General features: G+C 36.5%; 1 protein-coding gene across 2 annotated transcripts; it reads right to left on the bottom strand.

Moving 5' to 3' along the window:
* Positions 1 to 108: 108 nt before the first annotated feature.
* On the bottom strand, positions 109 to 18569 carry LOC125645456 (2-hydroxyacyl-CoA lyase 2-like). Of its 2 annotated transcripts, XM_048870981.2 has the most exons (16): positions 18435 to 18569; positions 17501 to 17554; positions 17215 to 17319; positions 15156 to 15234; positions 13046 to 13137; positions 11065 to 11203; positions 10165 to 10279; positions 9437 to 9537; positions 8380 to 8489; positions 7592 to 7715; positions 6105 to 6199; positions 4387 to 4541; positions 3742 to 3879; positions 3320 to 3494; positions 1404 to 1502; positions 109 to 1213 (listed from the first exon to the last, which is right to left on the bottom strand). In XM_048870981.2, exons 1-16 carry the CDS (start codon positions 18567 to 18569, stop codon positions 1028 to 1030), a joined length of 1902 nt encoding a protein of 633 aa, XP_048726938.2. In that variant the 3' UTR covers positions 109 to 1027. The 2 variants fall into 2 exon arrangements, with proteins under 2 accessions (XP_048726938.2, XP_048726939.2); XM_048870982.2 differs by lacking the exons at positions 109 to 1213; positions 1404 to 1502 and adding an exon at positions 1755 to 1871.
* Positions 18570 to 18745: the final 176 nt, after the last annotated feature.

Consider the following 18745-nt stretch of genomic DNA (forward strand, 5'->3'; position numbering starts at 1 on the left):
GTCCTTTGTCTCAGCTCTTGCTGCATACACAGGTCAGAATTTCATAATGGCAATGCACAAGGCAATGGTAATTCTTACTTTCACACATCATACGGAAATTTTAACACATTATACGTAAATACTTTATTGATAGAAAAGATGCTGTCATACAAAAAATTTAGAATATCAAATAACACGAAATGTTGTTGCGTACAATATCACAGAAACATTGAAATATTTTGCTCAAACACATCAACAAATGATTTTGATCCATTAACAATTTCTCCTAAAATTATACTTCATGATTGTTTTTGTAAATTTAAGCCCATTCAGGATGTGATCGAAGTCCAAATGGACAAAAACTTGTCAATATAAAGTATAAAAGAGTCCTTTATCCTTATGGGGCTAGATTGAGACATATCTCCGAGGGAACAATATTCACTGTGTCTTGGACAGGCCTCACAATGAATCTTGTTCCCTGGGTAAATGAAGATTATATATCTCACATTTTATCAGTTTATTAAGTCGAACTACTCTGAAAAAATTAAAAAATGCTCAAGGAACTTGAATACAAAAACAAATTAGACAGTCACAAAGCGCATAGTTAAAACTAGTTTACACTTAATGTGAAAAACTAAACTACCTTTAAAAATTACCCCCCCCCCCCCCCCCCCCCCCCCCCCCCCCCAACTTCAAAAGTTGCACCAAATTGATATTTGAAGAAAACAATACATTTCACTTCCCCATTTAATATAAAACTGTATGACATCAAATTCAGTGACATGGTAGCAGTGTAAGAAAATCCCTACATGGCTTTCTTGCACTGAAGAAATTGGTCTTGCATGGGCAGTTGTGTAAGAATATGTACATGTGTTACATCATGTGAAGATGCAGTACATTTGAGATAAAGAAATACCAAATGTAAATTACATTCAATCTTTAAAATTACTAAATAGCATGACAATCACAAAACACATGCGAGTGGAATATGACAGTTACAAATCCTAGACACGAACCACAAGTTGGCTTCTCTAGGATTGATTTCGTCTCAGACTGAGATACTTCCTTCCCGGAAGTTGGTCTTGCCGATGAGGACATTGATGAGTACACTGTTTCCGTCCCTATTCATTTTGATGGCTTCCTTCAAGATTTCGCGGATTTTGTCCTCGTTACTGCGGTCAAGCTTCAACCCCTTACCACCATAGCCAATGGCAACCGTCTCGTAATCAGTAAACTGAAAAATAATCGGCAGTTTTTATCAGTTTTCACTTCCTGTGGTGTGTACCATTGTTTGACAATGGACTTGTTAGGACACATAATTTTATATGATAAATATAACTACTTTTTAACCGTTTGTCCCCAGTCTGGAGAAGACTGTGTTATAAGTTATGTTCGGTAATCAGGCTTACAAGTGTTATACTTACTGCCAGTTTACAAGCAACACTGCTTCCAAACATGGGAGCTTGTTCTCTCTCAATCTGTGTCCACCCAGCATCATTACCCACCAAAGCTATCACAGGTATCTACAAACAATAGCATAGCTATCACAGGTATCTACAAACAATAGCATAGCCATCACAGGTATGAATGAAAATAGCATAATTATCACAGGAATTTATAAACAATAGCATAGCTATCACAGGTATCTACAAACAATAGCATAGCTATCACAGGTATCTACAAACAATAGCATAGCCATCACAGGTATGAATGAAAATAGCATAATTATCACAGGAATTTATAAACAATAGCATAGCTATCACAGGTATCTACAAACAATAGCATAGCTATCACAGGTATCTACAAACAATAGCATAGCCATCACAGGTATGAATGAAAATAGCATAATTATCACAGGAATTTATAAACAATAGCATAGCTATCACAGGTATCTACAAACAATAGCATAGCTTTCACAGATTTCTACAATAATAGCACATCTATAAAGGAATCAACATGTATATATACATGTATGTACACTCAATTATTGATATATAATTGTGCAATTTCGCTCCCTGATATCTGAGGATCGATTGTACCTTGATGTTTTTGAAAATTTAAAATAAATTAAATAGCATACTATTTGTGTCATTGATAAGTTGGTATCTTATTGAGATCAAAGACTTAAAGAAATTTAATGATGCATAAACTTTGTCTTTTAGAAAGGAGTCTTAAAATATCTGCTAAAATCTTTCTTGAAATGCTTTTAATATAGATGCATGTTTGTAAATAAATAACATTTTGATGACAAAGACTCTTCTCTAAGTTTGAAAAATGACAAGTTTGCTGTTTACCGATTGAATTCAAGTGCTGTAAAAACCTGGAACCAATGTTATGATTTTAACATTTCTGCCAGAAAATGAAATACCGGTATGGAAATTAAGTGACACCATAAATTAGAAATTTTCAGTCTAAGGGCAATAACTATCGTGAAAAATCTGTGATTCATCAAATTGCAGAACTTTATACTAATAGCTCATTTATCTACAAACACAGCAGAAAAAAAAAAGATTAGTACAAAAAATTAATTATGATAGAATATTGGAAAGACAGGGGTAACATTTTATGATTGCTCCAATCATTTCATGGCAGGGGCATAATAAAATTCATCAATGACATATTATAACATCATCCTGAAACGCTTGGTTATAATTTTGTTGTAAAACTATGGCAGTAAATAACCCATTGTTACAGTAAAGAAATGGTATATAATCTTCACAAAAATCACTGGTTTTTCTCTCTCTTCATTTTGAACATACATTCCCGCATTTTAACCAATGCCAGAATAAAAAAAAAAAACACAACTTTTTACTTTGTAGTTGACGGTTAATGCACTTTAAACAATTGCATAACCTAGGCATATGTGTTTGTGTCTTTGAAATGACTAGGACTGAGATTATTTGATTTGCTGAGGGTCAGAGTGACCGGTGTCTAAAACTGACAAAGATTAGTCATGCTTTACCTTATGTCTAGTGAATGTATCAGTGACTGGTGTCTAAAACTGACAAAGATAAGTCATGCTTACCTTATGTCTAGTGAATGTATCAGTGACCGGTGTCTAAAACTGACAAAGATTAGTCATGCTTACCTTATGTCTAGTGAATGTATCAGTGACCAGTGTCTAAAACTGACAAAGATTAGTCATGCTTACCTTATGTCTAGTGAATGTATCAGTGACTGGTGTCTAAAACTGACAAAGATTAGTCATGCTTATCTTATGTCTAGTGAATGTATCAGTAACCGGTGTCTAAAACTGACAAAGATTAGTCATGCTTACCTTATGTCTAGTGAATGTATCAGTGACTGGTGTCTAAAACTGACAAAGATTAGTCATGCTTACCTTATGTCTAGTGAATGTATCAATTTCTGCAACACTGTAACCAAGGGAACCATCCCCATAGATAATCCACACATCACTGTCAGGCCGACACAACTTCGCCCCCAAGGCAAATCCTCCGCCTACCCCCAAAGTACCAAAAGCCCCAGGGTCCAGCCAGTGCAGGGGGGCTCGAGGTCTATAACAGAGTAAATAGTATTAGTCACTGGGCATTCTGTACTAAACACAATTAAGAAGAAGACACATTATGAAGAAGGAATAAGAACAAGACACAGTGTGATGAAGGTGTGGGTAATATAACAGTGTTTAACCAAACACCACCATCTTGTACATGTACAATTACCATACAGTCACCACATTAACTGACTCACATAGAGGTAAACATACCACAGTGATGCCTACATGTAATAACCACATAAACTGACCTTAGTATGTATGCTGCTGTGGCCACAAAGTCACCACCATCCGCCACCATCACCGTGTCATCAGACATGACTTCTTCTGCAATATGGAGAACCTTCAGGGGATTTAGATGCTGGTCAGTCTTTTCCTCCGCCTTCACTCTGAAAATAAAAGTTGTTAGGAGATTTGATTGATTTTAGAGCAGGGATTAACAGGTGAAGTATGACTTTTAAACTTCACTCTTCACACCTGACCTGCTGACCTTTCATAATCTGACCTTTACATTTCACCTTCTCTTCCTTCCTTAATTTTCTCTCATCTTTTGTCCTTGAGCTTCCATACATTGCTGTACTTTATGCAAGTATTGACCTCTGATCTCTCATGGTGGTATTTTCTATCTTTTTCTCTAACCTTCAGTTTTTATGATGGTATGAACTTTCAAAATTTGACTGTGACCTTTTACGTTCTTTCTTTATGGTTATCCTTCTGTATCGAGCTCGACGGACCTATTAAAATCTTACTTGACCTTTGACCTTTTTTCTTTGTTGCATCCTTTTGTATTGTGCCCGAGCTATAGCACCCTGAAATTGACTTTTGACCTTTCCTGTATTTGTCAGAGATCTGAATCACTGTCACATGTTAAAATCTTACCTGCACTGGCATCTTACCTGTTTGCCTTTTCTTTATCATCATCTTTGTCCTTAAGTTTCTGTATCCAGTCGGGGTCACATTTGTACCCCTGCAGTTTCTGAGAGATTTCTACGATGAAGCTTGCCACATCCCCTTCTATAGCAACAGTTGGCTTCCAAAACATGTCAGAATTCTAGAAAAAAAAAGACTGATCAGAAGCTTTAAAATTGTACAGAACTCAATTTTTTCAGTAAATTAAATATTTTATAAACTTTTTGCAATGATGAAGACCAAGAGAACCCTATTGAATGTGGGGTCTAAAGGTCAGGATCATTATGGGACTCATTGTAAAGAGATGTGCAGTGCATTGCGGAGCTTCTTATTTATGATAAGAATAGAGTGTATTTTTTCAGAGAGGGGTGGGACTCTTTAATGAAGACTGTAATAAGATTTGCCAGTAGATAGAGTTAATAGAATGTCCCCGGTACTAGTCAGCTTTACTGAGAGTTAATGAGAATGTGCCCCGGTTCTAGTCAGCTTTTAGTGAGAGTTAATGAGAATGTTCTCCGGTACTAGTCAACTTTTAGTGAGAGTTAATGAGAATGTTCCCCGGTATAGACTAATCAGCTGTTAATGAGAATGTCCCCAGTACTAGTCAGATTTTAGTGAAGTTAATGAGAATGTTCCCGGTACTAGTCAGATTTTAGTGAGAGTTAATGAGAATGTCCCCAGTACTAGTCAGCTTTTAGTGAGAGTTAATGAGAATGTTCCCCGGTACTAGTCAGCTTTTAGTGAGAGTTAAGGAGGTGTGCTACACCAGAGAAATTTGATGTAGATGAAAAGTGGAGGATATGTTGAACAATATTTTGAAGTTGAAAATTTTCAAATTGACTTTATTTTGTCAAAAAATACAGTTTTAGTAGAAGGTACTCTAAAAAAAATTTAAAAACCCCTGCTGGACTCGAACCCGAGACCTACAGTTCAGTAGTCGGTATTCTAACCTACTGAGCTACTCGGCTAGGTATTTAAATGGAAAAGGAAAAGTCAAATATTGCTAATATCGATTTTTTCATCCATGCTTTTAAAGGAAGTCAGCCATTATGACGATGTAGAGTACTACCTTAATGAGAATGTTCCCTGGTATAGACTAGTCAGCTGTTAATGAGAATGTCCCCAGTACTAGTCAGCTTTTAGTGAGAGTTAATGAGAATGTCATCGGTACTAGTCAGATTTTAGTGAAGTTAATGAGAATGTCCCCAGTACTAGTCAGCTTTTAGTGAGAGTTAATGAGAATGTCATCGGTACTAGTCAGCTTTTAGTGAGAGTTAATGAGAATGTCCCCTAGTATAGACTAGTCAGCTTTAAGTGAGAGTTAATGAGAATGTTCCCCAGTACTAGTAAACTTTTAGAGTGAGAGTTAATGAGAATGTTCCCCGGTATAGACTAGTCAGCTGTTAATGAGAATGTTCCCGGTACTAGTCAGCTTTTAGTGAGAGTTAATGAGAATGTCACTGGTATAGACTAGTCAGCTTTACTGAGAGTTAATGAGAATGTCCCCCAGTATAGACTAGTCAGCTTTTAATGAGAGTTAATGAGAATGTCCCCCAGTATAGACTACTCAGCTTTTAGTGAGAGTTAATGAGAATGTTCCCCAGTATAGACTAGTCAGCTTTTAGTGAGAGTTAATGAGAATGTCCCCCAGTATAGACTAGTCAGCTTTTAGTGAGAGTTAATGAGACCGTGCCCCAGTACTAACCTTGTAGAGCTGCTCTTTGCTACGGTTGATGGTGATGATTTTGGATCGTTTATTGAGAACTCGTCCATATCCTAATCTGAAGTCAGCCACGGCCCCTGTCATCAAGATACACACAAATGAATAGTCATACAAGATACACACAAATGAATAGTCATACGAAATACCATGTTAAAAATTTTTATCCTCTGCCATAAAATTAAATCAATTTATTGTGTACAAAAATATTTCATCCTCTGCCATAAAATTAAATCAATTTATATTACAATTTTACAAATGTGTACTTCTATCTCAAAAATTAAGCAGACTTGCATGATTACTAAGATATGTTGTCCAGACTTGAAAGGAGATTTGTACAACCACTTAGAAAACTAGTGATCATTTAAGGACAAGATCAAAAGTTCAAAGTCTGACAAAATCTAAATCAACAAGATCCCCCCCCCCCCTTAAAACTAAATGTGATGAATGTTGAAACTAACCAATTAACAAGTAAAACATACAAGTATAAATAACACTCTGTATACCTTTTCTACCACTTATTCACAAATGAAAGTGTACATTAAAACTATTAAATGTTCATTAAAACGTAATATTATTATATGATTTTTAACAGTCACTTGTCTTTTTTCTTTTTCCACTAAAGTGTAATTCATGTCGGATGACAGAAACTTGCATTGACTACCATTATAAAATTTTGACGACCATTGACTAATCTTGCCTCACTGACTGATCGTTGACTTCCACTGATTCTATTTGTCTATCATGCATTAAAGAGATTCTTGACAAAGATCCCGCACTGCTATGACCTTATACTAAGGACCCATGTTACAGCAGGCATTGACACAATAAAGATACCTCACTGCTACCACCTCAAACTGAGGTTGCATGTCAAAACAGGTTTCAACATGATAAAAATCCTTCAGTGCTATAAAGGCATTCAGCCTCATGTAAAGGTCAAACTTTGTGGCTTTTCAACTACAGCTGGTGGCATCTATATAAGTGAAAAAAAATTCTCAAAGGGCAATAGAAACCAAACAAATCACTGACAGAATAGAACTGCTGTTCCTGCAATATAGAGTTTAATTTGTTGGATCTGCAATATACAGTTTAACTTGTTTAAACCGACACTTGTGCATCCCATTTCACTGTCTGACCTAATTTCCACTCCCAATTTTCCTTTTTCATGTTCTTCACCATGCACCTGTCTGATGCAACAAAATTGATCTCCTAGAACATGTTGGATTTAAAGAAGTTACAGAACATGTCAAATTTAAAAAGGTTCCCAGAACATGTTGGAATAGACACTCACAGTTTGTCAGAGTATGTTGGATTAGAGAGGTTACTGGAGAATATCAGAATAGAGAGATTATCTGAGAATATCGGATTAGAGAGGTTGGCGGGGGCAAGTCCGATTAGACAGGTTCTCAGAGGTTGTCAGATTGGACAGGTTCCACTGATATATCTGTGTTTTACTGTATTTGATAACTCACCAGCCATGATGACCACGTCCGCCTCCTTCAGGGCCTCTCCCCTTTTCTGCCTGGCCTGGATTCCGCTGTATCGGCCTAACAGGCCGCGTGCCATTCCTCCCAGAAAGCACGGTATACCCATATCCTGTAAACATCACTCTAATGACACTTCAGTTTGTCACATTAAACCCTTCCTGAGTCCATCTCTTTTTAAAAATAAACCTTTTCTAAGCTTTTCTTTGAACTTTACTGACCCCTGGTTACATTTTGTTGTACTGATGTACATGATCATGTTACCACTACAGCCTACAGTGGCTGTTCTATGATAATTACTGACCCTACTGTACAGCTTCTCAAAGCTGTTCTAGGAAATTTACTGACCCCTACTGTATAGTCTGCAGATGCAATTTCATGATATATACTGAAAACTACTCCAAGTACAGAGTATGGTGGTTATTCTATGATATTTATTGAACCCAATTCCCATCCTCCCTCTGCCAGTTTTAAGTCACTGGACTCAGTTTTAAGTCACTGGACTCAGTTTTAAGTCACTGGACTGATCTATATTTTTGAATTTCAGTGATTGTCTGATACCCACAATCAGTCAGTCATACTTCTTTTACAGGGTAAAATAAGTGCGACCGACCGTGGGTTTTCGACTATGAATTGCAGTATGAGGAGAAAAGATCATATTTCACTATGAGTTGCTGTATCGGTATTCCATTACCTGTCAGACATTTGTTTCTGTGAACAAGCCCACTTTCTCATCTGCCCCATCCTCCAAACTTTTTGTTAAACCCTTTACTAACCTCCAGGGCCTTTCTGAGTTTCTCTACAGGAACAGGTGGCAAGGTCGCCTGACTCCCCACCAGCACTACGGGTCTCTTGGCCTTTGTGATCAGTTCAATGCTCTTCTGGACTAAAAATACAACAACAACAAAACCTCACACTTTGTTGAAGACAACACAATTCTTAACTTTGTGATCAGTTTAAAGCTCTTCTTGACTACAAAGAAAGGTCTTATCACAATGAATACACATGTGAAATATGAAAGCCTTATCCCCATCCATTGAGATGTTATGGCCAAGATTTAAATGTTTTGGACAAACAGATGGACTGGCAGACCAAAAACTATATGCCTTCACATCACTGATTACGGGAGCATAAAAAACCCACTTCATTAAAGACAGCATGATCTCTCAGCAGGCTCTCATCATTGCCAATCATTTCAAAGCTCTTCTGGAACATCATCATACAAAACAGCAGACAGACCAGCAGTAACTGGCTCAGCCTGCTTCATACCTATTCTATAACACAGAAAGCTCTGTGTGCAGTGTTACATGTACAATGTAAGTCTGCTTTCTCTCAACTGGAGTGGAGGAAGTGGGGAGATACAGGGATTACAATGTAAATTAATGGGAATAGAATGTAAATTTAATATTATACATATAGTGTATTTCTTTTAGTCATAGAATCAATGTAACATAAGATGTATGTATTTTGTCACAACAGAGAACTATACATACTACTACAAAGTTAAGATAAGAAGGTCTAGATGCCATGAAAAAAGATGAAGATAATGAACAGTGACTAATCTCACAAAGAATACAACATTAAGAGAAGGGCAAAAAACAGGAACCCCTGGAAACACCAAATGTGAGATCAGGTGTCTATAAGGAGTAAGCATCCCTTGTTGGTTGGTCACACTCCCATTGAGCCCTCTATTTTGATCATGTACATAGAGTAATCTGTACTTAAAACCAGCATAAAAACAATGGCCTAACAATTGGTATGAAATGCATAATACAATATTCGACCTATCGACAAGTTGTATTACTTGTATATGAAATGGAACAGATTCCTGACCTTGAGAGGGTGTGGCTTTTTGTTGATTGACAGGTAAAGGAGACATATCACGTGTTTCAAAAGCTCCAGCAAACAAATTATTCAGGTGGTTCATCAGGTACCTACAAAATCGCAAAGAAATCGGTGCTGGATCTGTTAAAATACCCACAAAAATCAGTGCTACATCTGTTCAGATAAAAACAGAAATCAGTTTATACCAGTTATTAAACTTCATGGTCTGACAGTTAATCATTCTTTAATCACTGCTGACTGGTTCATTTCCTGTTACTTATTTCTTGGTCAGTTATGTATCTCTTTATTTACTGCTGAATTCATTCCCAGTCATTTATCCTATGTGTCAGTGAAATAGTAGGTAATTTATTAATCTACTAATTACTGACTCATTAATCTCTAGTCACATCTTGGTCTTTTTTAAATATTCATTAATAATTCTCTCATCACTTTATTTTTAATAGAGACATCCTCCCTATCAATTAATTATCCTTCATACCAGTTAATTATTCTCCCAACCAGTTAATTATCCTCCCTCCTAGTTAATTATCCTTCCTACCAGTAAATTATCCTCCCTACCAGTTAATCATCCATCCTACCAGTTGATTATCCTCCCTACCAGTTAATTATCCTCCCTACCAATTAATTGTCCTCCCTACTAATTAATTATCCTCCCTACCAGTTAATTATCCTCCCTATCAGTAAATATCCTCCCTACAGTTAATTATCCATCCTACCAGTTAATTATCCTTTGTACCAGGCTGACTGGACCCTTGTCTTTCATTCCGATCTCTCGTTTGACGAGTTCATACGGATACAGTGTGTCAATAGGGAACTCCACAAAGACAGGACCTAAACAAAACACATTACAGTTATCATACTCTAATAACACTTTACATGCAGCTAGTTCATGTGAACATACAGCTGATTTAATCTTAATTAATTGTATTTACTTACACCTGTCTTTAGATAAATTATACCAGCAATTAAATGACATTACATGTCTTGAGTATAATTCAACTGCAATGTAAAGATAACTATTTATCAATCTATTTAATGATATATACAGGTAAAATAGATTTAATGATATATACACGTTAAATAGATAGATATTTAATGATATATACATGTTGAATAGATAGATATTTAATGATATATACACGTTGAATAGATAGATATTTAATGATATATACTTGTTGAATAGATAGATATTTAATGATATATATACGTTAAATAGATAGATATTTAATGATATATACATGTTGAATAGACAGATATTTAATGATATATACACGTTGAATAGATAGATATTTAATGATATATACTTGTTGAATAGATAGATATTTAATGATATATACATGTTGAATAGATAGATATTTAATGATATATACACATTAAATAGATAGATATTTAATGATATATACTTGTTGAATAGATAGATATTTAATGATATATACATGTTGAATAGATAGATATTTAATGATATATACATGTTAAATAGATAGATGCTAGTTAATTGTATTTTTTGATTTTTGCTGATATTGTTGAGTTGTTTGTTTTAAATAAATGTTTTTGGAGGATTCCACGTAACCGTGGTTAGCGGTACCTGGAGTTCTTAATGCTGTATTTAGCCATACCTGGAGTCCCTGATTGGGCTTCGTACAGTGCCTTCTTCAGAGTGGGGACTATGTCTCGGATCTTTGTGACAGAAGCACAGTATTTACATAACGGTTTAAACAGAGACATCTGATCTATATCCTGCAGGGCACCTCTTCCCTGTAAAAAGAGAAAATTCTACATAAATGTCATGTACAATAATGTACAATTTACCAAACAAGAGGCCCATGGGCCACATCGCTCACCTGAGTCACCTTGGCCCATATCTGAAGACTTTCCATATATATTTGCATGTAAAACCTTAGTCCCTATTATGGCCCAAACTACCCTTTGCAAACTTGAATGTACACTATGTCAGAAAGCTTTCATGTAAATGTCAACTTCTTTGGCCCAATGGTTCTTGAGAAGATTTTTAAAGCTTTTTCCTATATTTGTATGTAAAACTTTGATCCCCCCCCCCCACTTGTGGCCCCATCCTACCCCCCGGGGGCCATGATTTGAACAAACTTGAATCTGCACTATGTCAGAAAGTTTTCATGTAAAAATCAGCTTTTCTGGCTCAGTGGTTCTTGAGAAGATTTTTCTTATATATTTGTGTGTAAAACTTTGATCCCCTATTGTGGCCCCATCCAACCCCCGGAGCCCATGATTTGAACAAACTTGAATCTGCATTATGTCAGAAAGCTTTCATGTAAATCTCAGCTTTTCTGGCTTAGTGGTTCTTGAGAAGAAGATTTTTAAAGATTTTTCCTATATATTTGTATGTAAAACTTTGATCCCCTATTGTGGCCCCATCCAACCCCAGGGGCCCATGATTTGAACAAACTTGAATCTGCATTATGTCAGGAAGATTTCTTGTAAATCTCAGCTTTTCTGGCTTAGTGGTTCTTGAGAAGAAGATTTTTAAAGTTTTTCCCTATATATTTGTATGTAAAACTTTGATCCCCCCTTGTGGCCCCATCCTACCACCGGGGGCCATGATTTGAACAAACTTAAATTTGCAATATGTCAGGAAGCTTTCAGGTAAATTTCAGCTCTTCTAGCCCAGTGGTTCTTGAGAAGAAGATTTTTAAATGACCCCACCCTATTTTTGCATTTTTGTGATTATCTCCCCTTTGAAAGGGACATGGCCCTTCATTTGAACAAACTTGAAAGCCCTTCACCCAAGGATGCTTTTGGCCATGTTTGGTTGAAATTGGCCCAGTGGTTCTGGAGAAGAAGTCGAAAATGTGAAAAGTTTAACAGACAGACGGACAGACAGACAGACGACGGACAAAAAGCGATCAGAAAAGCTCACTTGAGCTTTCAGCTCAGGTGAGCTAAAAACACTTGATGAGACAACACCCATTTCTGATCCTGAATTTTAAATGGTCTTTGTTTTTTTTTAAATTCACTTACTTCAATGTTGAAATAATGTGAAACAAATATGAATTATTTTCATCACTAATGATTCCTACTTTTGAATATGATGTCACAAAATTGGTGACATTAAACTTTTTCTTCAATAATCGTCAAAAATGTCTACTTTGTATGCCGTTTTTTTCAAACAGAAATGATGGGTAGCATCTGTCGACCAAAATTATTTTTGTATATTATTAACATTGTGATAAGATAATTAACTAGATCAAGATCAGTGCATGTGGCCTCAGCTTTCTGAACCTAATAAGGTAAGATGTTTTTCCATCTGAAAGGAGGAAAATGCATGTATTTATAATGTTGATTTGTACATGTACAAATGTATATGTACATGTACTATACTAAATTCATTATTCCTTTTTTAAATTATAATTTGTTTTGTGTGTACCCCATCTACTTAACAACAAATCATACAAAAACTTTAGTTTATTATTTATGTAGTTTAAAATTGTGATCAAAATTTGGACCACATTAAGTGAACCTTATGCTGGAATGAAAACCAGTTGTAAATTCTTTTTATCTCGTTTAATTAAATTTCACTGATGGCATGAAACATGAAAAAGGAAGACAGAATGTTTTACAAACCTTCAGTAACGTGGCAGCAGCACCCCCTATCAGCAGAATTGGTGACTCTGCCATCTGGGCATTTTTAACTGCCGTCACAGTATTTGTTAGGCCTGTCAAAATCACATTCAGATGGTATATAACACAATAGTCAAAATCAATGAAATCTCAGACATGTGTAATAATGTAGAGGTGTTGGAATTTTTTAAAATTTTGTCTCATGCAGCAAAAAATTATAATTCCAATGTACAATCATATTGTATTTCAAATAAGAGAGAATATGAAGAGAAAAACCCAGATGACTTGAACATGTGACCTACAGATTGCCAGCATTATGAAGTTAACACCTTAGCGCACTGAAATATCCAAAAAAAACTGAGGACTTTTAAAATGACATTTAGAATTTATATTTACATTCATGGCGTTCTTCAGTTTGATATTACAATGTGTTTCCAACTTTACTTTGTATACAAATGATTAAGCATCTTCACAAGTCAGGGTTATTGATTCGTTATCTTGTTAGTGTGAGGTCACGAATCAGTATAAACATTGGACTTGCGAAGATGATGATTAAGTTCTTATTATGGTTCATAGGCCTACTATGTTGTGGAATTACTTTGACTGTAAATCATTATGATTTTTTTGTAGTGGATCATAACATTGGAAAGGAGAGGATCATAACATTGGGGAGGAGTGGAGCGTAACATTGGGGAGGAGTGGATTGTAACTTTGGGGAGGAGAGGAGAGGGTCATAACATTCGGGAGGAGTGGATTGTAACATTGGGGAGGAGAGGAGTGGATTGTAACATTGGGGAGGAGAGGAGAGTATCATAACATTGGGGAGGAGAGGAGTGGATTGTAACATTGGGGAGGAGAGGAATGGATTGTAACATTGGAGAGGAGAGGATTGTAACATTGGGGAGGAGAGGATGGATTGTAACATTGGGAAGGAGTGGATCGTAACATTGGGGAGGAGAGGAGTGGATCGTAACATTGGGAAGGAGAGGAGTGGATTGTAACATTGGAGAGGAGTGGATCATAACATTGGGAAGGAGAGGAGTGGATCATAACATTGAGGAGGAGAGGAGTGGATCATAACATTGAGGAGGAGAGGAGTGGATCATAACATTGAGGAGGAGAGGAGTGGATCATAACATTGAGGAGGAGAGGAGTGGATCATAACATTGAGGAGGAGAGGAGTGGATCATAACATTGGGAAGGAGAGGAGTGAATCATAAACCCTTGGCTAACCAATAGGCCCGCACTGTTAAGTGGATTACAGACAGACCACACATTCGTTACAAGATCAACAATTTCGACAAATTTGTTCACTGAATTTACAGAATTACAATACTAATACAATAAGTTAGTATCATGATGCATGAGGTTTTAGTTCTCGATTTATAATTTAAAAGAAATTGTAGGACAAAGACCACAGATACACCTCACAAGTCTAGAACTCTCTGAACACCTCACAAGTCTAGAACTCTCTGAACACCTCACAAGTCTAGAACTCTCTGAACACCTCACAAGTCTAGAACTCTCTGAACACCTCACAAGTCTAGAATTCTCTGAACACCTCACAAGTCTAGAACTCTCTGAACACCTCACAAGTCTAGAACTCTCTGAACACCTCACAAGTCTAGAACTCTCTGAACACCTCACAAGTCTAGAATTCTCTGAACACCTCACAAGTCTAGAACTCTCTGAACACCTCACAAGTCTAGAACTCTCTGAACACCTCACAAGTCTAGAACTCTCTGAACACCTCACAAGTCTAGAACTCTCTGAACACCTCACAAGTCTAGAACTCACTGAACACCTCACAAGTCTAGAATTCTCTGAACACCTTACAAGTCTAGAACTCTCTGAACACCTCACAAGTCTAGAACTCACTGAACACCTCGCAAGTCTAGAACTCCCTGAACACCTCGCAAGTCTAGAACTCCCTGAACACCTTACAAGTCTAGAACTCTCTGAACACCTCACAAGTCTAGAACTCACTGAACACCTCGCAAGTCTAGAACTCCCTGAACACCTTACAAGTCTAGAACTCTCTGAACACCTCACAAGTCTAGAATTCTCTGAAATTCTATAGTACATAATGAAAATGAGAACAACTTTTTTGTACCTGGTCCTGCAGTGACAGCTGCCACCCCGATGGTTCCCGACATCCGGGCCACAGCATCAGCTGCAAACACTGTAGTGACCTGTCAATCAAACACTAACAGTAAAACATTGTTATAGCAAACCTCCAGGGCCAACCAAAAAAAAAAAAAAAACAACAGCTCGCTAATATACCATTTTGAAACTGCCTTATATCTAATAAAAATCATTACTTTCCTCTCATAGGGGAATAAATATTTCTCACATTATCAATTTAGTGTAAGTTCAACTTTACCCATATGAGATTTTTCTTTCTCACATTATCACCAGTGTGAGATCGACTTTACCCATGTGAGACAGCCATGTGAGATTTTTCTGTCTCACACTGCTGCGACATCATTTGATTGTGACGTCATATATTTTCTATGATTTACTTAACACAGGGAAGATTTATGTTACACGGTGAAGTAAAAATATTTTGCATTGTTTTCTTTAAATTTTAATGTAGTAATAGCTTTTTGGTGTACAACCTTGGGTTTTTTAGTTTTCACGGTTCCAAAAATTTTTGGGTCGGTTCTACATTTTTTACTTCGAGTTCAGGTATTTCGGTTTGGGTCTGTCTATATAACTATTTTGAAAATCTAATATACAGTTAAAATCAAAAACCTTTATTGTATTTTGTCACAATAATTACTCGGGGACTTGGACTGAGGTTTAGACTCGACATCCATGGTACTAGAAACGGCATTGTCACTTCTACTCGTTTCCATCCATGCTTTCAATGTTTTGTCATTGATGATGTTGATCCTGTGGCGTATTTTCAATGCATCTGACATATCTTACATATACTATCATTATTAACAGGTTTGTCCACAATGCCATTATTTAACAATTGATCAAAATACAGCCACTTTTGAGGATTTTGATGACATTTCATTTAATCGGATTTCTAATAATGATTCTATTTTAGATACCAGACCCGAACCAACATACGGAAAAATGGAACCAAATCCGACCCGAACATCATAAACCACGGTTTTGGTTATTTCGGGTACCTGTTGCAGCCCTACCTACAGTGTAAACCATTATTGGGTATGCTCTTTCTGGCTGTCTAATTAGCTTTTGCATCAAAGTTCAAATGAGGTTTTTGATATTTTAGAACTTTCTCAAGCTCCAGAATTTATGCACAAAACTGTGGGTAAAATGTGAGAAAAATAATCCTTCATTATCTACTCGTGTGGGATAGGGAAATTCCACCTCTGGAACAAGATTCGCTGTCTAGTATTCGGCAAAGCCTTTCCCTATTCCACACTCGTACTAATGAAGGAACAAGATTCGCTGTCTAGTACTCGGCAAAGCTTTGTCCTAGACTGGGAATCTTGTCCCCTCGGTGGAATTTCCCTATCCCACACTCGTACTAATGAAGGATTCTATTAACTCTTAAACTGCTGCGAATGTTATTGATTGTGACATCACATATTTTCTATGATTAACCTTACACACTGAAGTAAAATATTTAGTATTGTTTTCTTTCAATTTGATATAGCTTTCTGGTGGACAACCTTGAGATTTTTAGTTTACATTTACAGTGTAAACCTTTTTCGGGTATGCTCTTTCTGACTGTCTAATTAGTTAACTTTCTGTATTTAAGTTCAAATGAGGATTTTGATATTTTAGAATTTTCTCATTATGAATTTATGCACCAAACTGTGGGTAAAATGTGGGGAAAAAATCCTTTATTATTTACTCATGTGGGATAGGGAAATTCCACCTCTGGAATAAGATTCACTGTCTATAGGACTCGACACAGCCTCATCCTTGACTGCGAGTCTTGTCCCCTTGGTGGAATTTCCTTATCCCACACTCGTGCTAATGAAGGATTGTATTAGACTTCAAGTAAGTGTGGTATTACAAATTTCATATTCATTATTAATTTAATAAATTACTTTATACTTGGAAAAACATTCCTGAAATTATCATAAGCATTGACAAATAGCACCATTTATTGCATTTTTGTTGTAAAATTGACATTGTGCGCTTTATAAATTTTAATGATTAATAAAAAACAATAATAACATTGATACCTCATGTCTCGTGTCCACTACACGTATTCCAAGCTTCTCACAGGCAACCAGAATCGGGGATATGTGTCCACCTACCAAGGTAAACACATACTTCACTCCATGTGCCTGCAAATAAAAAAAAAGTTTATCAACTTAAACTTACTATAGGCATCATGTCTATCAGATTTAGCATTGGGGCTAACCCTTTATTGAATTAAAAGAAGAAATACTATCAGAGAAATATTGATATCCCTTTAAATTGTGCAACACCATGCAGTAATTGCATCGTTCAATAGGGATATTTTACCTGAAGGACATCCGCAACAATATCACCACCATTCTTCTTTGTTTTGTTGTCAACCTGAAAATGCCAGATGTTTTACTGTTCACCATGCAGTGTAATGATCATAGTCACTTGAATACAACAAAATACATGGGGGGGGGGGGGGGGGGGGGGGGGAGGGTCTGTGTGTGCGTGTCAAATATCATAAATGCTGGTTTGAAGCAGGCACACCTATTGTGAAAAACATACATGGATAGGATGCAACACGAAAATGTTGCTGTGTTGCACAAATAAACAGGTTGGAAACACTTCCCCTACAGCAAGATATTCTCGCGAAAACATGATTATCCCTCTCTAGTGAGAATAAATTTATATATCCCGTACAACCGAGAAAAACCACCCGTGGAGTATACATCTCTTTGTGTTCACGTGAAAAGAAGAAAAAGTGCAAAAATGTTTGATAATTCTGCAAATATATAAATCAAAACAGAAACGCTCATAATGTGCATTGGATTTCAGACTCCTTCCCTCTTACGCAGCAACATTGATATGAAATTTCTTGACGTTTTGTCAAGTTTATAGAGACAATTCACGTCATTTTGAGTGTGTGTCACACTTATTCAGCATTTCAAGGAATTCGCCATTATTTTCAATAAAGACACCAAAGCACCTTTTTATGGTAATGTTTACTTTCTTGCTAAAGAGGGATAATTGCGTTTTAGAGAGAAGATCTCGCTATAGGGGAAAGTGTTCCCAATCTGATAAAATGTTTGAATTTATGTCTAGAGTAAAATTTACACTTTTTATTCAAGTTCCTATGTAAATGACCAATTCCTCACTATTAGACACACCAATACAAACACAAAATTAAAAGCATCATTCTCTTCCACAGAGATAACTCTGTGGAAGAGAATGCAAAAGTATACGTTAGAAAATATAATCAGAGAAAACTCGGAACCTTGTGGAATAGTTGATAAATTATTCCAAACTTTCTCAAGAAATACACGGCCCCCAGAGCAGCAGCTGATAGGCTCACAGGTAATGCAACGGTCCTGAACATCTTCTGCCAACCCTCGTTCGTTGAGCCTGACATATTTTCTTGGTCGCGTCACGCCGACAGTGCAGTGGACTTTGTCTCGGCTTCTGTCACTGCCTTCTGTCACTTACTTTCATTTTCACTTTAACTTGTTCATCTTTTTAAAAATTCCAGGAGTTTTAAGATGTGCACAGATCTGAACAAAAAATTCTTTTGATTTGATTACATTTTCT

The sequence above is a fragment of the Ostrea edulis genome, chromosome 6, assembly GCF_947568905.1.
Source record: "Ostrea edulis chromosome 6, xbOstEdul1.1, whole genome shotgun sequence".
NCBI classification, from domain to species: domain Eukaryota; kingdom Metazoa; phylum Mollusca; class Bivalvia; order Ostreida; family Ostreidae; genus Ostrea; species Ostrea edulis.

Bases quoted from the DNA above. Each gene is read 5' to 3' on its own strand.
- LOC125645456 (XM_048870981.2), bottom strand. From the start codon at position 18,569: ATGTCAGGCTCAACGAACGAGGGTTGGCAGAAGATGTTCAGGACCGTT. The intron at 4,542-6,104 runs GTTAGTACTGGG...TTTTTTTTCTAG, and splicing joins GCAAAGAGCAGCTCTACAAG to AATTCTGACATGTTTTGGAA. The intron at 3,495-3,741 runs GTCAGTTTATGT...ACTCTGTTATAG, and splicing joins ACAGCAGCATACATACTAAG to ACCTCGAGCCCCCCTGCACT.